The sequence below is a fragment of the Phaseolus vulgaris genome, chromosome 9 (assembly GCF_051622355.1).
Source record: "Phaseolus vulgaris cultivar YP4 chromosome 9, ASM5162235v1, whole genome shotgun sequence".
Taxonomy (NCBI): Eukaryota; Viridiplantae; Streptophyta; class Magnoliopsida; order Fabales; family Fabaceae; genus Phaseolus; species Phaseolus vulgaris.
The window spans coordinates 33713396-33733970 of NC_143506.1; the positions used below are offsets into that span (position 1 = coordinate 33713396).

Here is a 20575-nt window from a genome sequence, read left to right on the forward strand (position 1 = left end):
AAATTATTCATTAGTTCAGAAAACTAGTTTTATGCTTAAAAAACTGAACTGAACTATTAAAGGTTATTAAATTATAATTTTTTTAAAACTGCACTGTCTTTACTTTTACAACTTGAGAATTAAGCTTTTTTTAAACTAAATTATTCAGCTATAGTAAATGAATATGTATAAAACAACATTCACTTTAATCTTATAATTTTACTTAAAACACATAATGCTACACTGAAGAGCATAACATGTACATGTACTTTATAATAAATAGGTTAGTCATACATTCGGTTTACAAGGAAAAACTAAGTTAGAATCAACTATATAACTACATTCTTGTCAACTTGTGACTCTTAAACAATTTTCACATTTAATTAATGTATCTTCATGAGGTTCATGGATTAGATTTCGTCATCCTTTTATTTTGTGTCTTACCTTTACAAGGTACTTCTTTTAATTTTATTTTTAAATTACATAATAATTTATAGTTAAACAATAGCATAAAAATCTTTATATTCTCCTTATATTTCAATTGAATTCATAATTTGTTCATACTCGAAACGTATTATTTAGTGATTCAAACGCTTGATTTTACATGTAAAGGATATTTTATAACATTTCTGACGAGAGAGAAGAAAAATAAGTTGACAAAAAGAAAGTATTTAGTAAGAAAACAGAAATAGGAGAGAAAGTAAATAGGTGTTAGAAAAAAAAATGGAAAAAATAATTAACTTCCGAAAGATTATTTAATTTAAAAAATTATTTTTATTATTAATACATTTCTCAACAATTCCAACCTTCTCTTTACATAAATGATTTTACTTTAAGTTATAAATGATTTTAATTTAAATTAATTTAAGAGAAAAATTTTGTTAACACCGTAAAAAATATACATTTAACATTGTTTATAATAATATAATAATATTTTTAAATTAAAAAATAAAATAAAATAAAATAAAATATTAATTTATTAAAATGTGAAGGATATAATTTTACTTATCATCACCTTAATTTAATACTTTCTTACTACCAAAGCTGTCAATTACTCCAATTTTGAATCAAATTTCAGTTTAAATTTTCCTATTTAACTTTTTTTCTGTGCCAAAGGATAACCAAAATCTTCTGAATTTTCTCTTACTGCCTATTTCAGCTGTGTAATAATTTTTTCAATATAAAATTGGAACAAACCTTTAATTCTTTGTTACAATTTTTATTTATTTATTATTTTTAACTGTTTTAGTTTTCATATTTTTTAAAACTACATAATTTTGTATATATTTATTTGTGAATTTCAGTTACTTAAATAATTTTTTATAATATATTAAATCAATATATACTTTTTTTTACATTTAGAGTTAAAACTATTGAATTTTTAAAATATCAAGATTAAAATTGTCAAAAAAATATAAAAAAAAAAATCTAAATCAGATACAAAAAAAGTTAAAAATTAAATATTTTATTTTTTGAAAAAAAAACATATTTCTTAAATAATTTTGTTAAGTTTAGTTTCAAGTGGGACATTTGCAATTGCCATCCCCATTAAGCAACGGCTAGTTCCCTCTCTTTCGTCATCATCATGTGACCGTTCAGCACACCACCCCAGATTCTTCAAAATACATCATTGTTGTTTCTTCTACTATTTCTACAAAAACACCATTTACATTGTTGTGCAAAATTCTTGTTCTTTGTAGGAAAAAATGGGGTACTCAAATGCACCCACTGCATATTACTCCACTCTGCACGATTCAATCACTTCTCTATGCAAGACCATTCTTCCCTTGGGTCTCAAGAAACGGTGTTTGGTTTCCGCAGAGCACAGGCTGTGGAAACTTCAATCCGACAACCTCAAATGGCAGCAAGACTCTCTCCATCAGATTCTCAACTTGTTGGCTCTACACAAAGATGACATCCTATCTGAAACAGAGGTTTCAGCTTTCAGGACCCATTTGCTTGACACCCTTCTTGTCTCTCCCCCTCCGCAACAGGATTATGCCCCCATCATCAAAGACAAGCTTATGTTCTTACAGGTGAGTACTACTAGTTTTGATCTGGGAAGAATCTCACTTTTGCCTTCATTTGGCATTGACCCTCTTTGAGATTGTGTTTCCTTGGGTGATTTAACCACTTGAGAGGAAGGACCCTATAATGTTTCCAAATATTTTTAACCACTTAAAAGTAACAATCTTTTTGTAGTAAATACATTTTTGTACAAATCCATTTTTTTGCTATCTTTAACAGATGTAACTTTATTTGGATTGATAGAAAAATTACTGAGCAAAATAAGATAGAATGAAGGTTTTAAATTGCAGTCCTTATGTTATGGAGAATTTTAGATAAAGGAGTTGATAGCACATTGACCCCAATTACATTTATGTTTGCGGTTTTGTTACAATTTTTTGATGTTGCTGAAAAATAAGAAAAAACGTTTCTTATTTGTCCCAATTGTGGATGATGTGTATAGACTCTAAAACTAGTGAATTGTGGCTGAGTCACAACAAAGATTTTGAATTCCAGTTATTGTTGCAATTTTTTGATGTTGCTGAAAAGTAGGAAAAAGCGTTTCTTATTAGTCCCAATTGTGCTAGGGATGATGTGTATAGACTCCAAAACTAGTGAATTGTGGCTGAGATCACAACAAAGATTTTGAATTCCAGTTATGGTTGCAATTTTGGACAGAATATTAATAAGAAGTTCAACTTTTGAGTTACTTAAGTTTTAACGAAATGTGACAGTGCTTAATTACTGACACATTTTACTTGTTGGTGCCAGGAACTTCTTCATGCCAAATGCATTTCTGAAGGAGAGTATCAATCTTCAAGAAGGCCTTTGCTTGTGAGATTGGCAGTTCAAGGAGGTGAGATTAAAGGCAGGGAAATGATAATTTCAGGGTTGAAAAACACAAAAGAAAATCCAGAGGAAGAATGGTCAGATATTGATTTGAAGGATGATCAGTGCTTGATGAACAAAGAGAAGTCAAATTCAAAGAAGACATCAAAGCAGCCAAGGAAGCAGGCTATGAAAGGAGCATCCTCGGTTTTAAGCTTTGGATCTCCTTTCAAATCTGGGAAAAACTCCATGGAGAAGAGCATATTCAATTCACCCACTTTACACATGCACTCAGCACAATCAAAAGTCCTTTCTCCTTCTATCTTTACCCAAAGTGAATTGAGGCATTCTAAGGAAAACAAACCCTTCTGGGATGGATCAGAGAAGATGAAGAGGAAGCCATTTAGAGCTCTATTTCATAGGGATAAAAATAAGAAAGAGGGGCATGGTGGTGGTGGAGATCATCATGGTCTTGAGACAGAGAAATCATCAAAAAAGCAATGGGGGTATGATGGGTTGAGGAAATGGAAGGAAAGTGACACAGATGATGACACAGCTCCTTTGTCTCTAAATGAGAGGTCCGATAGTGAGGCCTACTTGCCTTCCTATAAGCTTTCAAGAGGATGTGGTGAGGTGTCGCTGATGAACAAGTTGCAGCATGATCAATCACCATCTGCTTTTTCCGTGGATGATAAGGTTTGAGAACTTGAAACACTTCCTTTGTTTTTCAAACTGCAAATTACATTTGCTTTTGGAAAAAAGGAACACGAAGAGCTATTTTGAACATTGAGCCAAATTTCTTTATGAATAAACAGGTTTTGGGGGACAATGTAAAGAAGGAGCTGTCAAGAATTCCTACAGAAATGAGGAGCAGAAATACAGAAACGAGGAGTGCAAATACAAATCTCAACTTCTCGTATGTCATCTGTCAATTATTTCATTTTCTATGTTTGACATCCATCTGCATATTTCTTAGAAATGCAATTTTACTTACTTTTTTATTGTATAAAACAGAAGTGATCAGAAAGCAAGCAAATAGGTTAATCTTGTTTTGTAAGAAGGGTTAATGTGTGAATTTTGGACACCAAATTCTAGCAAACAATATAGGAACTAAAAAATAGTTAGATCAAACTATAGGGGAACCAAGTCGGTAATTTAACATATGTTTTTTCATTATAGCAGTAGAACTATTATTATCTGTTCCCAAGGTTTCAAGTGTTGCTAACAAGTGTGGTTTCTTATTGTGTTGAAGACCAAGGTGTGACCTGCACAGTGAAGAAGCGGTGAAGAAACAACTGAAAAACCGTGTTGGAGAAATGGAAACTAGGCACAATGATGCAGAAATGAAACATGAAAACTCGATGGGGTGGACAACATTTGAAGACGAGGAAAACCTTCACCCAAATCTTTTTGTTCACCATGATAAATCATTGCGAAGCCTTAGCAACAATCCATTTTCTTCATGGTTAGAGTAAAAGTGGTACTGTTTGAATTATTTGTATAATATCTGTGTTGCTATCATAATGTGGTCTCCTTGACAATATTTACATTTACATAGGCAAAAAAATTTTAATGTATTATGGAACTTTACGTAAAGAGAGGAAAAGTTGATAGATTTACCTTTAGTGTGACTCTTATCACATTTTTATTTCATGACTCATCCTTCAATGTTTTTGAAATTATTGGATCCGTAATTTCTATTCTTCTTAAGTCTTAAAAAGAAGAATGTATTATATACTGGTAAGGCCCGCATAACCGAGACTATGACTCGGCACTCGGTCCAAACCGACTAACACCTCAAAGACCATTACGCATAAGCAGGATTAGTAACTAATCAGCGATCAAAAGTTAGGTAATGTACTTCTAAACATGATTCAACTCCCTAGTTTGATCCAATAAGAAAGAGTATATGATAATCATATAAATAGACACAAATTCCAAGTATCAGGTACGTCATTATACAATACTCAAAGTATCGAGTGTCAAATTCTCACTTGAGCGTTGGAGTGCCTTTTGCAGGTACCATTTGAGCCCTGACTTCACGGAGACCGAGAGGCAGAGCAGTGAAAGGAGAATGAGGAGCCTGCTTTAAGAAGAAGAGATGATCGGTCGAATTATTCTCTTGGTTCCAACCCCGTTCAAGAACAATTGACGTCCATTGTGGGGTCGAGAGAATCATCTTGAAAAAGAAAGTAAATGGTATCAACCCCTAAGCATGGTGAACGAGAAGATGTCTGATGCTGAGCAGATGACACTCTTGATGTCTTTGTAGAAGGAGATTGCAGAGATGAAGAGAAAGAACGAAGAGACTAAGTGGAAGAATGAAGATGAGATCTTAGCTCTCCAAAAGGAGAACAAAGAGATGAAAAGAAAGTTCGTGGAAGGGGTTCATCCACCGAGTTGCCCTGGTCCACCAGCGTTTTCATGATGGTGAACTTCTCAATGTCGACCGATATCACCATAGGATCGTCCTGTGAGGGGTTGACACCCTTGAAATCTTCGTTGATGAAGGTGATGGATGACATCCTCGGTCGGAATTAAACGACTTTTACCTGATGCACTGTCCTTAGGTGTTTTTTTTCTGGCGCTGTTGGAGCTGCCTCCTCCAGCGAATCCCCTAGCGATTGTGTTGATGACCTCTCGGTCATCCCTTCTTCCATTCCTCCTTGAAGGGTCCTCCCTTCTCGGTCGACACTTGGGTGGCGGTCATCTTATATTCTCATAGAGGTGTAGTCTCTTCACTCGTTTGCTCCCTTCGCGAGGATCGCTTTGCACCTGAGTCCCCTTGTATAAATCGGTGGAGATGCTCGGCTTGGATAAGTTCCTCGATCTCATCCTTCAATGTCTGACACTCCTCAGTGGTGTGTCTACTGTTTATATGGTAACGACACTTAAGAGTGCAGCCGGTGTTCTCAGGGCTTGCAACCCTCCTTAGTGGTGGAATTAGCTCGGCACTCAAAGCCTCGTCTAAGATTTTTCCCTTCTTGATGCTTAGGGGGGTGTATCTTGTGAATCGGTGTCCCCGAATATCTCTGCACCAATCCCCTCTACCAACAGTTGGTCGGTTCTAACCCTCCTCCCTTATCACTTGCTTTGGAATTCCTGAACTTTCTCAGTTCTTATAACTGCATGAACTTAGCGGTCCTCCACCTAAGCTCGTCCCAGTTTGCAGCTGACTACATGCACAAACTGTCAGCAAAAGGTCTCGGTCGTAAGGCCGTGATCATGTGATGCATGACCATGTTCAGGCTTAGATTCTGAATGCTTATGGCTACCTTCCCAAACTTCCTCAAGGACTCCCCCTTCCCCTGGCGAATGTTAACCAGGGCGATGGAGGTCAGGTGAGGTGGTCGGGTGGCAGCGAACTGTGTCTTAAACTTGGACACTAGGGTCTCAAAGTTGTCGATGGAGTTTGGAGAGCTTCGTAAACCAGCTCAAAGCTCCCCCTCCTTTCAGTGACGTAGGGAACACTCGACACAAAACTGCATCGTCCGAAGTGTACATGCTCATGTGTGGTGTACACGTTCATGTGCTCATCAGGGTTGATCGTGTCATCATAACGTTCCATGTTAAGCCTTTCCACTTATCTGGTAGTGGAACTCCAATTATGGAATCGGTGAAGGGGTGTCGGCGGACCGAGTCCAGAGTACCGGTCATAGGGACCGACCTATTTGGATAAGATTCACCCTCAACTTCCTGGGTGGATCTTATGCCTCGGCTCCTCAACGGTTCTAGAGCTAGGATCTTATCTTCATTTTTTCTCTTAGTCTCTGCCATCTCCTTCTACATAGACATCAAGAGCAACATCTGCCCAGCATCAGACTTCTTCTCGTTCATCATGCTTCGGGTTGATACCATTTACTTTTCTTCTTCAAGTTGATTCTCCGTGGGCTCCAATTGTTCTTGAACGAGGTTAGACCCAAAGCTATGGAACTTGTGAGTAGTTTGTAGAAATTGAATGACCTTACTGTTGTTATGTTTTATTGAATCAATTGAGTATGCCCTAATCTTTGAATCCCCATTTTGTTTTACGCTTCCTCAGCCAGGTTTGAAATAGTGGAGCAAGTAAAGTTTATTAGCATAACACAAAAAGCGTTCCACATCATATTAATATGTTTGCTAGTGGTAATAGCTTCTCGGAAAAATTGATGAGTATCCAGAACTATCTAAGAAATCTTCATTGGTTGGTTTAAATAGCCCCGAACTATCAAACAAATGAGTATCCCGAACCTTATTTAATTTTTTTATTTAAAAATTAATAAAATATTTTAATAATAATACGATATTTTCATTTATTTATAAGACAACTGCTACCACTAATAGCCGTCTTTGTAGACCAAACACTTTGGTCTAAAACGACATATTTACTTTAGAGCCGCCGTTTTACACTGATTTTATTATCCTAATTCGTAGCGCGCCACTTACACTTTCGTATTTTCTTTGTCTTTTCGCGCTTTGTCTTCCTTCTTTGCTTCGTGCTCTCTTTGCTTCTTCTTCATCTTCAAGCTCTTTGCCATTGTGTAAGTTTCTTTCATTCACTTACCATTGCTTATTTGTTTCTCTTATCCTTTTCTGTCCTTCATTATTGGTGAAAGTTTTCATTGCCTACTGTTTCATTGTCTTCCACCACTGCTGTCTTCATTGGTTATTTTATGTTCCTCCGTTGGTTCTTCGCCACTACTAGCCTCCGCTGCCGTGAGCTCGTTGCTGCTCTTCACCACCACCATTGCTGAGATTAGGGCACCATGTTTTTTCTCATTCAAAACATGAATAATTGCAATTTTTTAAAGGTTATTAAAACGACGACTTTTACCATAACTGCCATTTTAGACTGAATGTAACACGACGGCTAAATAGCCGCCTTCTTTGCTTAAAGAGAATAGACTATGTGCTGAAAAACAACGGTCAGAAAGCTGCCATTTTAAGGCTAAAATAACTGTCGTTTTTCACCTTTTCTGCACCAGTGATTGTTGAATATAGTTCCTAGGAATTTGGAACTTGAGATATTGAGTATTTATTTAGAATTGATTAGAAAATAAAATAATGATACTAATTATGAAACTATTAGTATGCTGTTATAATAAATAACTATGTTATATCCCTTAGTTCAAATAATCAATGACTACTTTCAATTATTAGCTTACCAAATGGGTTGAATTGGGGATGTATTGGTAATTCCTCAAAAGAAAATCCTTCTTAATATGAATCATTGAACAACAAACACCACCAAGATCATTCTAACAATCATATAGAAAACCCTTTATGTCATAAGAAAAAGACAAACGACATATCAAAGAGAAACCATAACCATTTGGGAAGGAGTTTAGATTATGTAAGGAGGGAACAACCAAAATAATTTAGAAATGAATTAACAAGGACTAGAAATGAGATATTTCAACAAACTAAATGATTTATCAAAATTGAATTACGAAGAGGGTGTAAAAATCCCTTATTTACTAAGTTCTCTTATAGAAGAGTAGACAATTGAAAATATAGCTCTATTTGAATGTGGAGATATAACATTAAATGAAAAAGAAAAAATGAAGTATTTTTGAAGTTTCCTAAAAAAAAATGTTTTTACTTGGTTTAACACTTTATCACCAAATTCGATTTATAATTGGATTCAATTGGAAGAAATTTTACTTAAGATTTTTTTAAAGGAGAAATTAAAGTAGGTCTAATTTACTTGACAAACATTAAAATATATAATAGTGAGAATATCAATGATTATCTAAATTAATTTAGAGAAAAAAAATCAAGATGTTATACTCAAATCCTTGATCATCAGTTGATTCGTTTGACAATAACAAGATTATATTTTTTGATAAGAAAGAAAATGGTAAATTTACCCTTAAAAGATATGACCTAATTCACGAATGAAGTTAGAAGAATTAATAAAGTTTAATAAAGAACATACTAAAAATTTGATAGACTGATGAAGAAAATAGAATATCTACAACTTTTATGAATAATAAAAAATAAAATAAAATGGACAAGAACAACTTGTCTAGGTTGACAATACCTACTACTACCAATGAGAGCAAATGGAGTGACATAGTCAATCCCAAGGAAATCTACCATTATTGCAAAGAACAAATGGAAGATTCACTATTTCAAGAAGAGGGTTAATGATTTATTAATTACTTATAAGTTTATAAGTTGAATATAAGTATTTTTAAATTGTGTCTTAGACTTATATTTGGGCACTTCTTGTTATTTTATGACATATTTTTAGTAGTTTTTAGCTAAAAATTAATTTTTATTATTTTATGTTTTATTATTATTTTTCTTCAATCTTTAGGAAAAAAGAGAATATTTTAGCTCAAAGTTAAAGTCAAGATATTCGATTAAGCGAAGCATCTACTCCTTTGACTGAGCATGCTCACTCAAGAAGCCTAAACGAGTGATTCTTGCTTAAGCAATGCACACTCCAAATAATTTATTAAGATTATGTGTACATCTTGTTGTTACTGTTGTTTAACCTAGGAGGTAATATCAAAATTTTATAAAATTAAGGTTAGATCTCACACCAAAATATGCTTTGACAACCTTGTAAGTACATCTAACAACACAATGACACATTAAATTCTTAGTCTTTTAGTATTTCTATAAGTATGAAGCTATAAGTACCATATTGTCAGAAGTTGATGTAGCTAAGTGACTTATTTATTTTCTCTTTTCCAACATTATTTGATTATTCAGTCAATTACTTTTACTTTGTTCTCACTTTTTTGTTTGGCCAAGCTAGTCGAATCATGATTTCATATTAGTTGTGGTTGGACAATCCATTTATAAATCAGGATCTAAGGAAAACTTGTGGTACAACTATAATTAGGAATTAGGATAGGAACTACCAAATCAAGTTTTAAGTCATAAACTTAACAAATCTCACAACGAAAATGATTTTTTTTTTTACGTAATTTAGGTATTTTCCCGTTGAAGATTTGAATTTAAATCAAATAAGTGGATCATTGAATTATTGAGTAATTGAACTTGTTGGGATGTGGAAGAGCGAATTAGATGGAAAATGTTAGTGAAATCAATATATGATACCTCTTTTATATATTTACATCTTTATCGTTATAATTATTTTATTTTGATTTCTTTTTGATATTATATGCTTTCTTATTACAAATTCCTAAATCTCTGTTTTGATTGATATCCTTTTATCATTTAAAATGTTGTCTTTAGTTTTGTTTTTCAAATTCAAAAACCCTATAATTTATTTTCTTTCTAATTAAATAATTATACAAAGAGTCTATGTCAATAAAATATTTGGATTTTTTTCATTAATCCTTGTGACAATTTGGTACGTTTGCAAAAAAAATTTGACTATCATCGCTTAGATTGAGTTAATGTTTAATGCTTGTAATATGCGAAAGGTTAGATTATTACGAGGTTTGAATTTTTGACTCATGTTTTACCTTACATATATACTCAAATAAGAGCTAGTTCGAGACATAAGAGAATATGGTTGATAGTAATGTTCTTATGGACAATGATACTCCATTCAAATTTGTGGACATTGAGTCTATTAAAATTTGTATCTAAGATGAAGTAGTGAGGATATTGTCAAACATTTACCACTTTAAGGAACTAAAAAAAAACTTATATGAGTGGGAGTCCTAAATGTTAAAAGTTTCACATGTAATGTTAAAGGTGACGTGATGCAAGTTTTGAAGAAAATGAGTATGGTTGTAGATAAATTGTAGATAACTTATATATTCTATAAGATTTCATTGTGACCGAATATTTGTAATAATTTTTTATGGATGTTTTAGCCTTATTTAGCCTTTAATAATATCATATATTAATATAGTAACTATGATTTATTTTAACGAGTCTTATTGATTTTAAGTGTAAATTCTAGTTATTTGATATTTTATTTTTCAATTAACACTCTATATGTTGAGATGCTGACATATATCTTATCCTAGCTATATGTTGAGATGCTAAAATAATGTCCCTTGAAAGTTAAGAGAGAAAGCTCTACAACTTTTCTATTGGGAGCAAAATCCATTTCGAACATCTAAAATCCTAATAATGTATTCAAAATCGCGATCATGTACTAATTATTTAGAATATTTTAGGAACAGATTAGAATTGTTATTGGTGGATGAGTGGGTCGAGTTTGTAAATAGTCTGAGTAAAGACTGTACATTTTATATTCATTCCTTAGCCTCATATTCTGAGTAAAAATACTAAGCTCTTCAATTAAATCATACCTTAAAAAATATTATACATTACAATTTAAGTTTATTCAGACAATTGATTGATAAATATTAAAGAATTAATTTGGATAATATTTTGATTTAGTTCTAAATAAGTTTGATTTCATTTTTTTATTAAATTGTATAACTACACCAATAAATGTTCAATTTGGATATTAAGTTACTCTGATAATTCATCATGCATGAATACAATAGTTTATGAATCAATGTTTTCCGAATCTATTACATTTGTTTACATTGTAGTTAATGTGATAAAAATCCTCTTAATAACAGTTAACTTAAGGAATAAGATATTTTGAGATAGAAAGTTGAAGTTTCAAGGGGCATTTTGGAGAAGTTACGGTCTGATCCAGACACAAATACGAGGAACACATATTTGACTCGCAATTCTCGGATTCAATATCTTACCAGTTTCTACCTTCTGGCATCCTTCTGCAACTCCAAGGTTTACACGTTCCCTGAATCTGTTATCTGTTTTCTTATGTCACTACTTTTTCACTCCACTTTTGACACCTTCCTTCCCACCAAAACCACCTTCCCTGGCTTTTAGCCACTGCTAAAACTTACTTTTCGCCCTCTCAAAAACTACCACCATTAAGATTTCACGCCAACAACCGACTCTTTGTAACGGATGATACAGTAACCCCTTTTGATCATTCGGCCTTCAATTCCAGTCTCCAATCTCGGATCCATCTTTTACATTCTTCAGATCATAGATTATATTATCGTATGCAGTTTTGAAAGAAAAAGGAGAGATATTTGATGTTTTCGTAATTGTGCTGCGTTGGATTATATTAGATTCATTGTGGAGAAAAGAATCCTTATGAATTAGAATGCAATCCGAGAGTTTGAGCCAGACTCCAGCTCTGAAACTCTTTCCTGGCCTGAAACCCCCTCACAAAACCCTACTATTCCACCAAATATGTGTTCTTGTTATCACATTCCTTGCATATGCTTCCTTCCATGCCTCTAGGAAGCCCCCTAGCATTGTCAAGAGTGTTCTGGGACCCACAGTGCCATCGAATGCAACTCAAGTTCCCATTTTGAGTTCCTATGATACAGGGTGGCCCCCTTTCAATGGAACCCAAGGTACTTACAGGCTGGGCGAGCTTGATCTCGCATTCCTTACTTCTTACTCTGTTGGCATGTATTTGGCTGGTCACATTGGGGATAGGATTGATTTGAGGTTGTTTCTTGTATTTGGGATGATGGGTAGTGGCTTTTTTACCATACTTTTTGGGTTAGGTTATTGGTTAAATGTTCATGCGTTGGGGTTTTTTGTTGGTGTTCAGATTGTTTGTGGAGTGTTTCAGTCAATTGGATGGCCTTGTGTGGTTGCAGTTGTGGGGAATTGGCTAGGGGAATCGAAGAGAGGCTTGATAATGGGGGTATGGAATTCGCATACCTCGGTGGGGAATATCATTGGTTCAGTGGTGGCTTCAGGGGTTTTGGAGTTTGGCTGGGGTTGGTCCTTTGTGGTGCCTGGGCTCCTGATAATTTTGGTGGCGATTTTGGTGTTTTTGTTTCTTGTTGTGAGCCCTGAGAGTATGGGATTTGTGCATCCTGGAATGGACATCGAAATGAGTGTTGACACAAAAAATGTAGAGAATCTGAAGAAAGGGGAATCGGAGGAAACTAAGCTTATTGAGTCGGATAATTCAGATACTTCTTCTGCAATTGGGTTTTTGGAGGCATGGAAGTTACCAGGAGTGGCTTCGTTTGCTTTCTGTCTCTTTTTCTCCAAGCTAGTGGCTTATACCTTTTTGTATTGGTTGCCCTACTACATAAAGCACACTGGTAATTGTTATTTTATACAGAGCTATATGATATTAGATAGAATTGATTGGCTTTTATCTAGCATCAGTACTTTAGTCATATCCAAATATTTGTTTCTAGTGTTTCCATCTTCCTAATAAATTGTCTCCGGGTTTGCTACTAGGAAATTGGAGTGGTTATTTGGTAGAACTGTTATGTGATGTGTCTTTAGGCAGTTATGAAGTTGAGTGACAGGTATTTTTGTATGGTGTTTTATCCGCATTTCCGTACAAATGAAATATAGAGAAATACTTGTTTATTTTTCTAAAGCTCTCTCAGCTAGCTGACAAAATTAGGTGATTATTTAAACTGAACCAATCATATTTGTCATGACAGTTTCTATAGTTTGTAAGTTTTTGTATTTTTGTGTATTTGAGAGAGAGAGAGAGAATGTTTGGGCTTAGGTTTGTGTATTATGCTTGTTGTTCTACAATTCTGGTTTAATCCAGAATTTCTGCCTATAAAAAATCGAGTTTTATGTGCAAACTAACGTCTCACTTTCATGATCCTAATTGCAAATTTGGTGTTCATTGCAGCTGTTGCGGGTGTGCATATGTCACACAAAACTGCTGGGTTACTATCTACCATATTTGACATGGGGGGAGTCCTAGGTGGAATCACAGCTGGTTTCATTTCTGACTTGATTGAAGCACGTGCTATTACTTCAATTCTGTTCCTGTTTCTATCAATGCCAACACTGGCTTTATATCGCATTTTTGGGAGCCTCTCCATGTTGATGAACATCATTTTAATGTTTCTTTCGGGGTTTTTGGTGAATGGTCCATATTCGCTCATCACAACCGCTGTTGCTGCTGATCTTGGTACGCAAAGCGTGAATGATCGGAATTCCCGAGCACTGGCTACCGTTACTGCAATAATAGATGGCACCGGTTCTGTTGGGGCTGCCCTTGGACCACTTTTGGCTGGATATATTTCTACTAGGGGATGGAACAGTGTCTTTTTTATGCTCATTCTGTCTATTTTCTTTGCTGGTTTATTCTTGATTCGTATTGCAAGAACTGAGATAAGAGAGAAGCTTTCAGGAAAGTGATTTTAAATAGTTTAGAAATACCGACGTTTGATTATTTAGTCAGGCCCTTTTGATGGTACCTTTTACTACACGGGAATTAGCTATATTGATTGAGAAACTGCTGAAAGGCTTCATTCAATGTTTGTATTATATGTTCATTCTTGATTCACTGATTGTAAAAAAGAAGAAGCAAATATGTAAGAATGTTTAAGGTGAAATAATTCAACTTCCTTTCGGTATTTTGTTGTTCATGCAGTCTTTAGTTTTGCCTTTTGTGGATATTCCTGACTATGGTTTTAAACATTCGAAGTTGGTGTCATGTATGATGGTACACTTTCTGTTTCTACATTCTCTTCATCGGATGTTTGGAATTGGCTGATGTAGCGATAGATGATTTATTTGTCCATTAAGTTGTTTCACAATAGAGCACTTTATAAATGGTTTATCTGATTTAATTTTGAACCAGCAGTAAGTTAAGAGGCAAGAGGTTTGGAAACATTCAGCTCCTCACCATATATTGTTTGAGAGGTTCTCTTAACAAATATCAATTACCACTGCCTTCTTTCAAAGTAAAAATCGTTATTCTTATTTAATGCCTGATCAATAGTCACTAAGAGCAACAGTATATACAAAAGATTTAAGGAAAATGTAGCTTTTTTTTTTATCTTGTTATGCTTACATCCGTGTGAAGGACATCTGAAATGAGAAGCTAGACCCTCGTAATCAGTTGTCAATCATTAAGCCGATGAAACGTAAAAGTAGAATGTTACATTTAATCATATCATCCAATGTTACATTGTTTTTCTCCAAACATATTGGGAAAAAAAAATTGTAATGAAGTAAACTTATTACAATATTATTCCACGCCTTGTTCTTTCTTCATCTGAGAGGGCAAGGATTAGGTCAATCTTCTGATAATTGTGTGGTGGATGAATATCTGTACATAGTGGCATCTCTAAAAAATCAGCTTAACTATTTATTTGCATACAAAAAATGCTTTATTCTTTTAGCAGGCATTTAAGATTCTGAAGTCCTTCTACAGATATGCTTCTTCTTACTCGTGTTCTTTCCACAGCCACAGGTGTTGGAGGATCTGAGTTAAAACATACCATCACAACTGTCAAGTTATCAGTTGATTCTCTCTTGATTGCTTCCTGCACTATTTCCTTGCAGCATAGTTTCTCATCGTTGTGCTCTTGAAGCCTCCTCCTAGCAAAATCCACAGCATTTTGGCTACTAAAAACATCCCATATTCCATCACTAGCAATTATCAAGAATTCATCTTCTTTGGTCAATGTCATCAATTTAAGTTCAGGTTCAGCACTCAGTGGTCCTCCTCTTTCACTCGTTTCCTTCATTCCTTCAAGGTGCCAATCTCCAATAGCGCGAGTAATTCCTAACTGACCATTCAGGTAACCATCGTCAATGAAGCCACCTAGGGACTCAACCCGTGTCTTTTCATTGACACAGTTTGGCCTATGATCTTTAGACATTTCTATGGCTCTTCCATGGCGGGACAAGACAGCTCGGCAGTCTCCCACATTAGCTACAAGTAAAGACCTGTACAAAACAATGAAAAGGGCTATGTATATGAGCAACAAATAAGGAGACAAAAAGAGGCACATAGATAGATCTATTCCATAACAAATGTTTTGATGAAACTGGATGGATCATACATAAATCTAGTGGGGCAAAAGTAGCTCTGCTTTTGAATGTCTGATGTGTTGCCAATAAAGGATCACCCTTATTTTGTAGTGATTTTATGGACCGAGAGGAGAAAACAAAAAATTATAGAAAAAAATGAAAAGAAGTGAACACTTTCTTCCTAAGTGATATTTAACAGGATTGGGGGATGCAGAGTAGGCACAGATTCATACAAGTATAAATCAAAAGAGATGATGTTGATATCAGGCACCCCCTTTGATTTGAATGTCAATGTGCCACTTTCGCAGCTACACTTGTTCTATGAAAATGTCACTAGATATGTGGGAGGGAAAATATATGCCATGGTTCTTAAGAACTAAAGAACAGTGGAGACAAGTGGTCACCTTCCAAATATAATTGCAGTTAAAGCAGTTGTACCAGAAGAAAGTGAAGGCTCTTGAGAGGATGACTTTAGAAATGCAGCATCAGTCTCCAAAAATGACCTTTTGACCACCTTCTCAAGCTCCAAAGGAAAGTTAACATCCTCAACAATAAATCTTGGCAGATTATCACGTACAAATTGTGCTGCACTCTTCCCTCCATGTCCATCAAATACCTGCACATTGGACCATTTTCCTTTCACACGTCAAACCCTGAAAGATTGCATATCTTCCTTCACAAAATGAAACATTAGTCCTCTCAGATCACTATTTTCCCACATTTTGTCAAGTCAGATTTTAAAATGGTTATAGAACTAAAACTGGGAAAGAGAGGGAAGGGGATGACAATGCAATAAATAATAGGTCAGATCAGATCAGATCTCAACATTAAATATCCTACATGAAGACTTTCTCAATACTGAATCTTGTGACCTACTTTAAGTATTTAGTAGAAAATGCAAGTTAAATGAAAGAAAAGAAAAATCTACCAGCATCATATAATGGTTTTTGCCATTTAATAATCTATAAGAGATTTTCTTATTTTAATTTATTCATCAATGGATGCATTGAACCCCTCAAGACTTGCTTGCTAGCTAGCCAAGATAGTGTGATGGATCAAGAATGTTTAAATTATCCATGCAATATCACAAAAAGAAAAATAGTTTAAGAAGAATTGAAACATTAATTTGAAATTCGTGAGAAGGAGCAATTAGCATAATAGTGTAAATAGTTTACTCCATAAAAGGAAACAGCTTCCCCAGAAAGTGCATTATAACTAAATTTCTTTGCCAAGTCTCCAATGCATATGTGAGTGTCCTCCATGTAAGGGCGTTCTCCTATGTCAGACCACTCTCCAGACCGAAGAGCCGGGGCCAAATTCATCTGATTCTGTTTCTTGTCTGCAATCACCGCGTCCTCATAAATGCTTTCTAGCTACATGCACCACAGAAGAAAAAGGGAATCAAGATGATAGAAGTAAAAACAGTGGATAACTCAGGAAATTGAATCTGCTAAGTAAACTCAAGAACGCAATGAAAAGTAAGAGAAATACTCCTAATTTACACACAACACAATAAAACATTGAGCCTCAAAATAGCTTTGTTTTTGGGCTTATTCCTGAAGTTATATCAAGTCATCACAAAAAAAGGTATGCTCACGGAAAACACTAACAAATTCTGTGGACAACAATCAAGTGGAAAAGGAACACAACAATAAAAGAAGACAATTTAATAGCCAGCGATGCAAACTGATTCAGTCGGCAACACAATCAATGATTTCACAAATAATTAAGCTACAGTGCATCAAAATCAATGAATCCAAGCCGACTGAACTAACTAATTTCTGTCATAACCACTTATAATATTTGACACCCTCAAGCCCTTCAAAATCACGTGAGAGGAAAATCCAAAATTACACAACCCTGAGATCAGATCATTGCTCAAGTCTCCATCCCAAGGGGAAAAATGGTTGTTAAAGAAGGAAAAAAAAAGCTTGCATTTACTGTCAAATTCTGTCGCATCCAAACAAATATTACTAGATTAGACACACACCATGTATCATAGTCATGTTTCATTTGCTAGGAGATTCTCTTCCACCAAGAAAGCGTTAAAATCATTGATGAAAGGCATGTGATACAAACCGATGTCAAATTCAGAAAATCCATGTCTCCCAAAAAGGACAGCAAGAAAAAAAAAGAACTTCGGTAAGAGGAGATTAACAACAACTTTCATGCCATGTAAAACACAACTGAGCTAGACTAAAAGTGTTTCCACAAAGCTATCACACACATAAGAAAAAGACAGAAGGGAGAAGTTTGAGATAGAAAAGCAATATACTCACAGGAATAGAACTTTGAACAGTGATATGAGTGGTGTCATTAGTTGAAGTTGTGAAAAAAGATCTTGTTTTGTCCATGTGGGAGGCGAGCAAAAGGTGACAATGCAAAGGCCATGAATTTGTTGAGGTTTTATCCTTATCTTTCTCTGCATCCTGCACACACATGGTGCAACAGAGAAGGAAGATTGTTAGGATATGTTAAAAGTGGAGAAGAAAGTGAAATGAGTGTTGAGTGTGAATGAGAGGGAGAAAGAGAAGGTTGAGGCAAAACTCCAGAAATTTCTGTGAAAGAGTGCCTAAAAATGGAGTTACATGGTTGCTGCTTTTATTACGCATCTTCCTATCAAAATATTTCTCTACGCCTACGTACCCAATGCCATCATCATTCATTCCATTTACTTTCACCAAAATAAATAAATAAAGCTTTAATATTTTTTATTATATTTTTGTCCATTCTTAATTTACTCTACCTTTTCAAAATAAATTAGTATATTTTATTTCTTTAATAATGATATTTGACATAAATAAGATATCATCATTTAAATAATAAATGATAAATCATCAATTAAAATTGTTTTAAACAACACATAGCAGAAACAAGGAATGTAACATCAAAATATTTCTTATGAATTGATTGATCATCTAAAATCTTTTACACCATCAAAGTATTTTATATCATTGGTCTATCTCACAATTATGTAACTTTATTTATAATAAGTTTACTGATTCTTAAAATTATTATTTTACCATTATAACTAATAAATATATATATATATATAGTAAATGTTTAATGTTCAGCACAATAGAACATTTTAATAACAATAAAAAAATATAATAAAAAAATTAATTTAATAATTTTTAAATTAAAAATATAATTATATCTAATTTTATATTTTAATGTATACTTTTATTATTGGTATAATAATACCCTATTCATTTTCTAGTAAAATATACGTGTACTACATGAATATTTATAGCATAAAAAATATTTTTGAAAAACTTAAATATCCTTTCATTTTGATAAATTACTAGAATTTTTTTTATAGTAATTTTTAATTACTTTTTTATCTTTGCTAAATTTTTTATTTTGTTTTTGTCCAACTGTGATTTAGAATGGTAGTTAAATAGCATGCCTTAGTAGCACTTTAAGGACAAAAATAAAATAAAAATATTATCAGGATAAAAAATATTCAAAAGAAAAAAAATATTAGACACCGAATACAAAATTCAGTAATTATAAGAGGAAAGAATATTTAAATATTATGGTAGTTAGAATGGTAGTTAAATAGCAATTTAAATATTATGTGATTTAGAATGGTGGTTAAATAGCAATTTAAATATTTAAGTGAGATAATAATATTTTATTCCGTAAAATAACAAAACAAGAACAAATGTAAAACCTACAGTTATTAGAAGCTTTTAATTAAACAATATAAAAAATTAGTTTAGTTAATTGAATATTATTTTATTTTTATTTTTATTTTCTAAATATCGTATTATGTTGGTTAAAATTAAGTATTCTTAAAATAATTAAGAAACACATATTGATTTTGAAGAAAAAATATTCATTTAGTATTTAATATTAAAATTAGAAAAAAGATATAGCAATAAGGAAGTAACATGATAAGCCAAAAAAGTAAAAGAACGTGGAACAAGTTTTTTTTTTTTTTTATATTCTTTGCATCACATGAGGAAATAATGTTGTTTAATCTTATTGAAATTTTCTTCGGTAGTTGAGACTTTTCATAAAAGGGTAAGTAATAACTATTTAAGAATTTGGATATTATAATTTTTTTCACTAACGAGGATTCATAACGGCAATTATTTATTTAATTAATAATAAGGAATCATTAATTAAAACCCGTCTTATATATTATAAAATAAAACTGTTTCTAACTTGAAGAAAAATGTGTAAAAAAACTTATGAAGAAAAATGAAGAATGACACACAAACTCTAAGATTAATGAATTGACTTAATTGATAAGTAAATAAATAAATAAAATAAAATAAAATAAAATTGTTTAGAGTGGTGGTAGGTGAACGGGCACATAAGGTAGCCAGCAAAGAACTTCAATAATTCCAGGCATTCACACGTGGCTTTCATAATAATGAAAAATATTAATAAAGTTATATATTGAAACACGTTTTCAACATATTTTTGAAGCTATTATTGAAACACGTTTTGTACATATTTTTGTGTACTAAACACAACTACAAATTAGGTGGGTGGGGAGATAAACTATTATAAACTTTCTATCACAAATTCAAACTCCTCATTAACATTATCCTCAGGGGAACTTAATAGTCATTACATTTTTTTTCCTTCATTTATCTTGTTTATCTATTAGTCACTAATTTTATTTAGAATAATATGAATTTAAATTAGGTTTTGAAATATTAAGTTGCTTAAAGATATTTAGTTGTTTCTAATGTTTGAAATTAAGAGCTCTCTGAATTCATTTCTAATAAAAGCAGCAAGAAATGAATTTACAAACAGTTTGAATGTGTTGGTATGTTAAGTTGCAATTTGGTTATGTTTTTAAACCATCACTCATATTTGTTTCAGCTTTTGGCAATATATTATGCAACAGCTATAAAGTGATGCATTGTATTTTTTTAAGCAATTTGCAATGCTTCAATTATGGTATCATCATGTTTTCGTTGACGCTTTAACGGTTAATTTGAGCATTAGATATTTTTCAGAAAATAATGAGACATTAGGCATAGTCATTTTTGTTTGTATACTTTACAGTATGTTACAGTCA

The 20575-nt window shown here is 33.3% G+C and overlaps 3 protein-coding genes across 4 annotated transcripts; 2 read left to right on the plus strand and 1 right to left on the minus strand.

Annotated features, from left to right (window-relative positions):
• Positions 1–1517: 1517 nt before the first annotated feature.
• On the plus strand, positions 1518–4439 carry LOC137822771 (uncharacterized). The gene is made up of 4 exons (XM_068627767.1): positions 1518–2015; positions 2758–3510; positions 3630–3730; positions 4067–4439. The coding sequence occupies exons 1-4, from the start codon at positions 1686–1688 to the stop codon at positions 4287–4289; spliced, it is 1407 nt and encodes a 468-aa protein (XP_068483868.1). The 5' UTR covers positions 1518–1685; the 3' UTR covers positions 4290–4439.
• A 6909-nt stretch (positions 4440–11348) lies between these two features.
• Positions 11349–14129, plus strand: G3PP5 (Major facilitator superfamily protein). 2 transcript variants are annotated; one of them, XM_068627768.1, is made up of 2 exons: positions 11349–12842; positions 13397–14129. In XM_068627768.1, exons 1-2 carry the CDS (start codon positions 11879–11881, stop codon positions 13909–13911), a joined length of 1479 nt encoding a protein of 492 aa, XP_068483869.1. In that variant the 5' UTR covers positions 11349–11878; the 3' UTR covers positions 13912–14129. The 2 variants fall into 2 exon arrangements, with proteins under 2 accessions (XP_068483869.1, XP_090151922.1); XM_090295796.1 differs by having other exon boundaries at positions 11411–12134.
• A 509-nt stretch (positions 14130–14638) lies between these two features.
• Positions 14639–18198, minus strand: LOC137822773 (putative protein phosphatase 2C 27). Its single transcript, XM_090295797.1, has 4 exons — positions 17814–18198; positions 16710–16907; positions 15939–16150; positions 14639–15450 (listed from the first exon to the last, which is right to left on the minus strand). The coding sequence occupies exons 1-4, from the start codon at positions 17973–17975 to the stop codon at positions 14889–14891; spliced, it is 1134 nt and encodes a 377-aa protein (XP_090151923.1). The 5' UTR covers positions 17976–18198; the 3' UTR covers positions 14639–14888.
• Positions 18199–20575: the final 2377 nt, after the last annotated feature.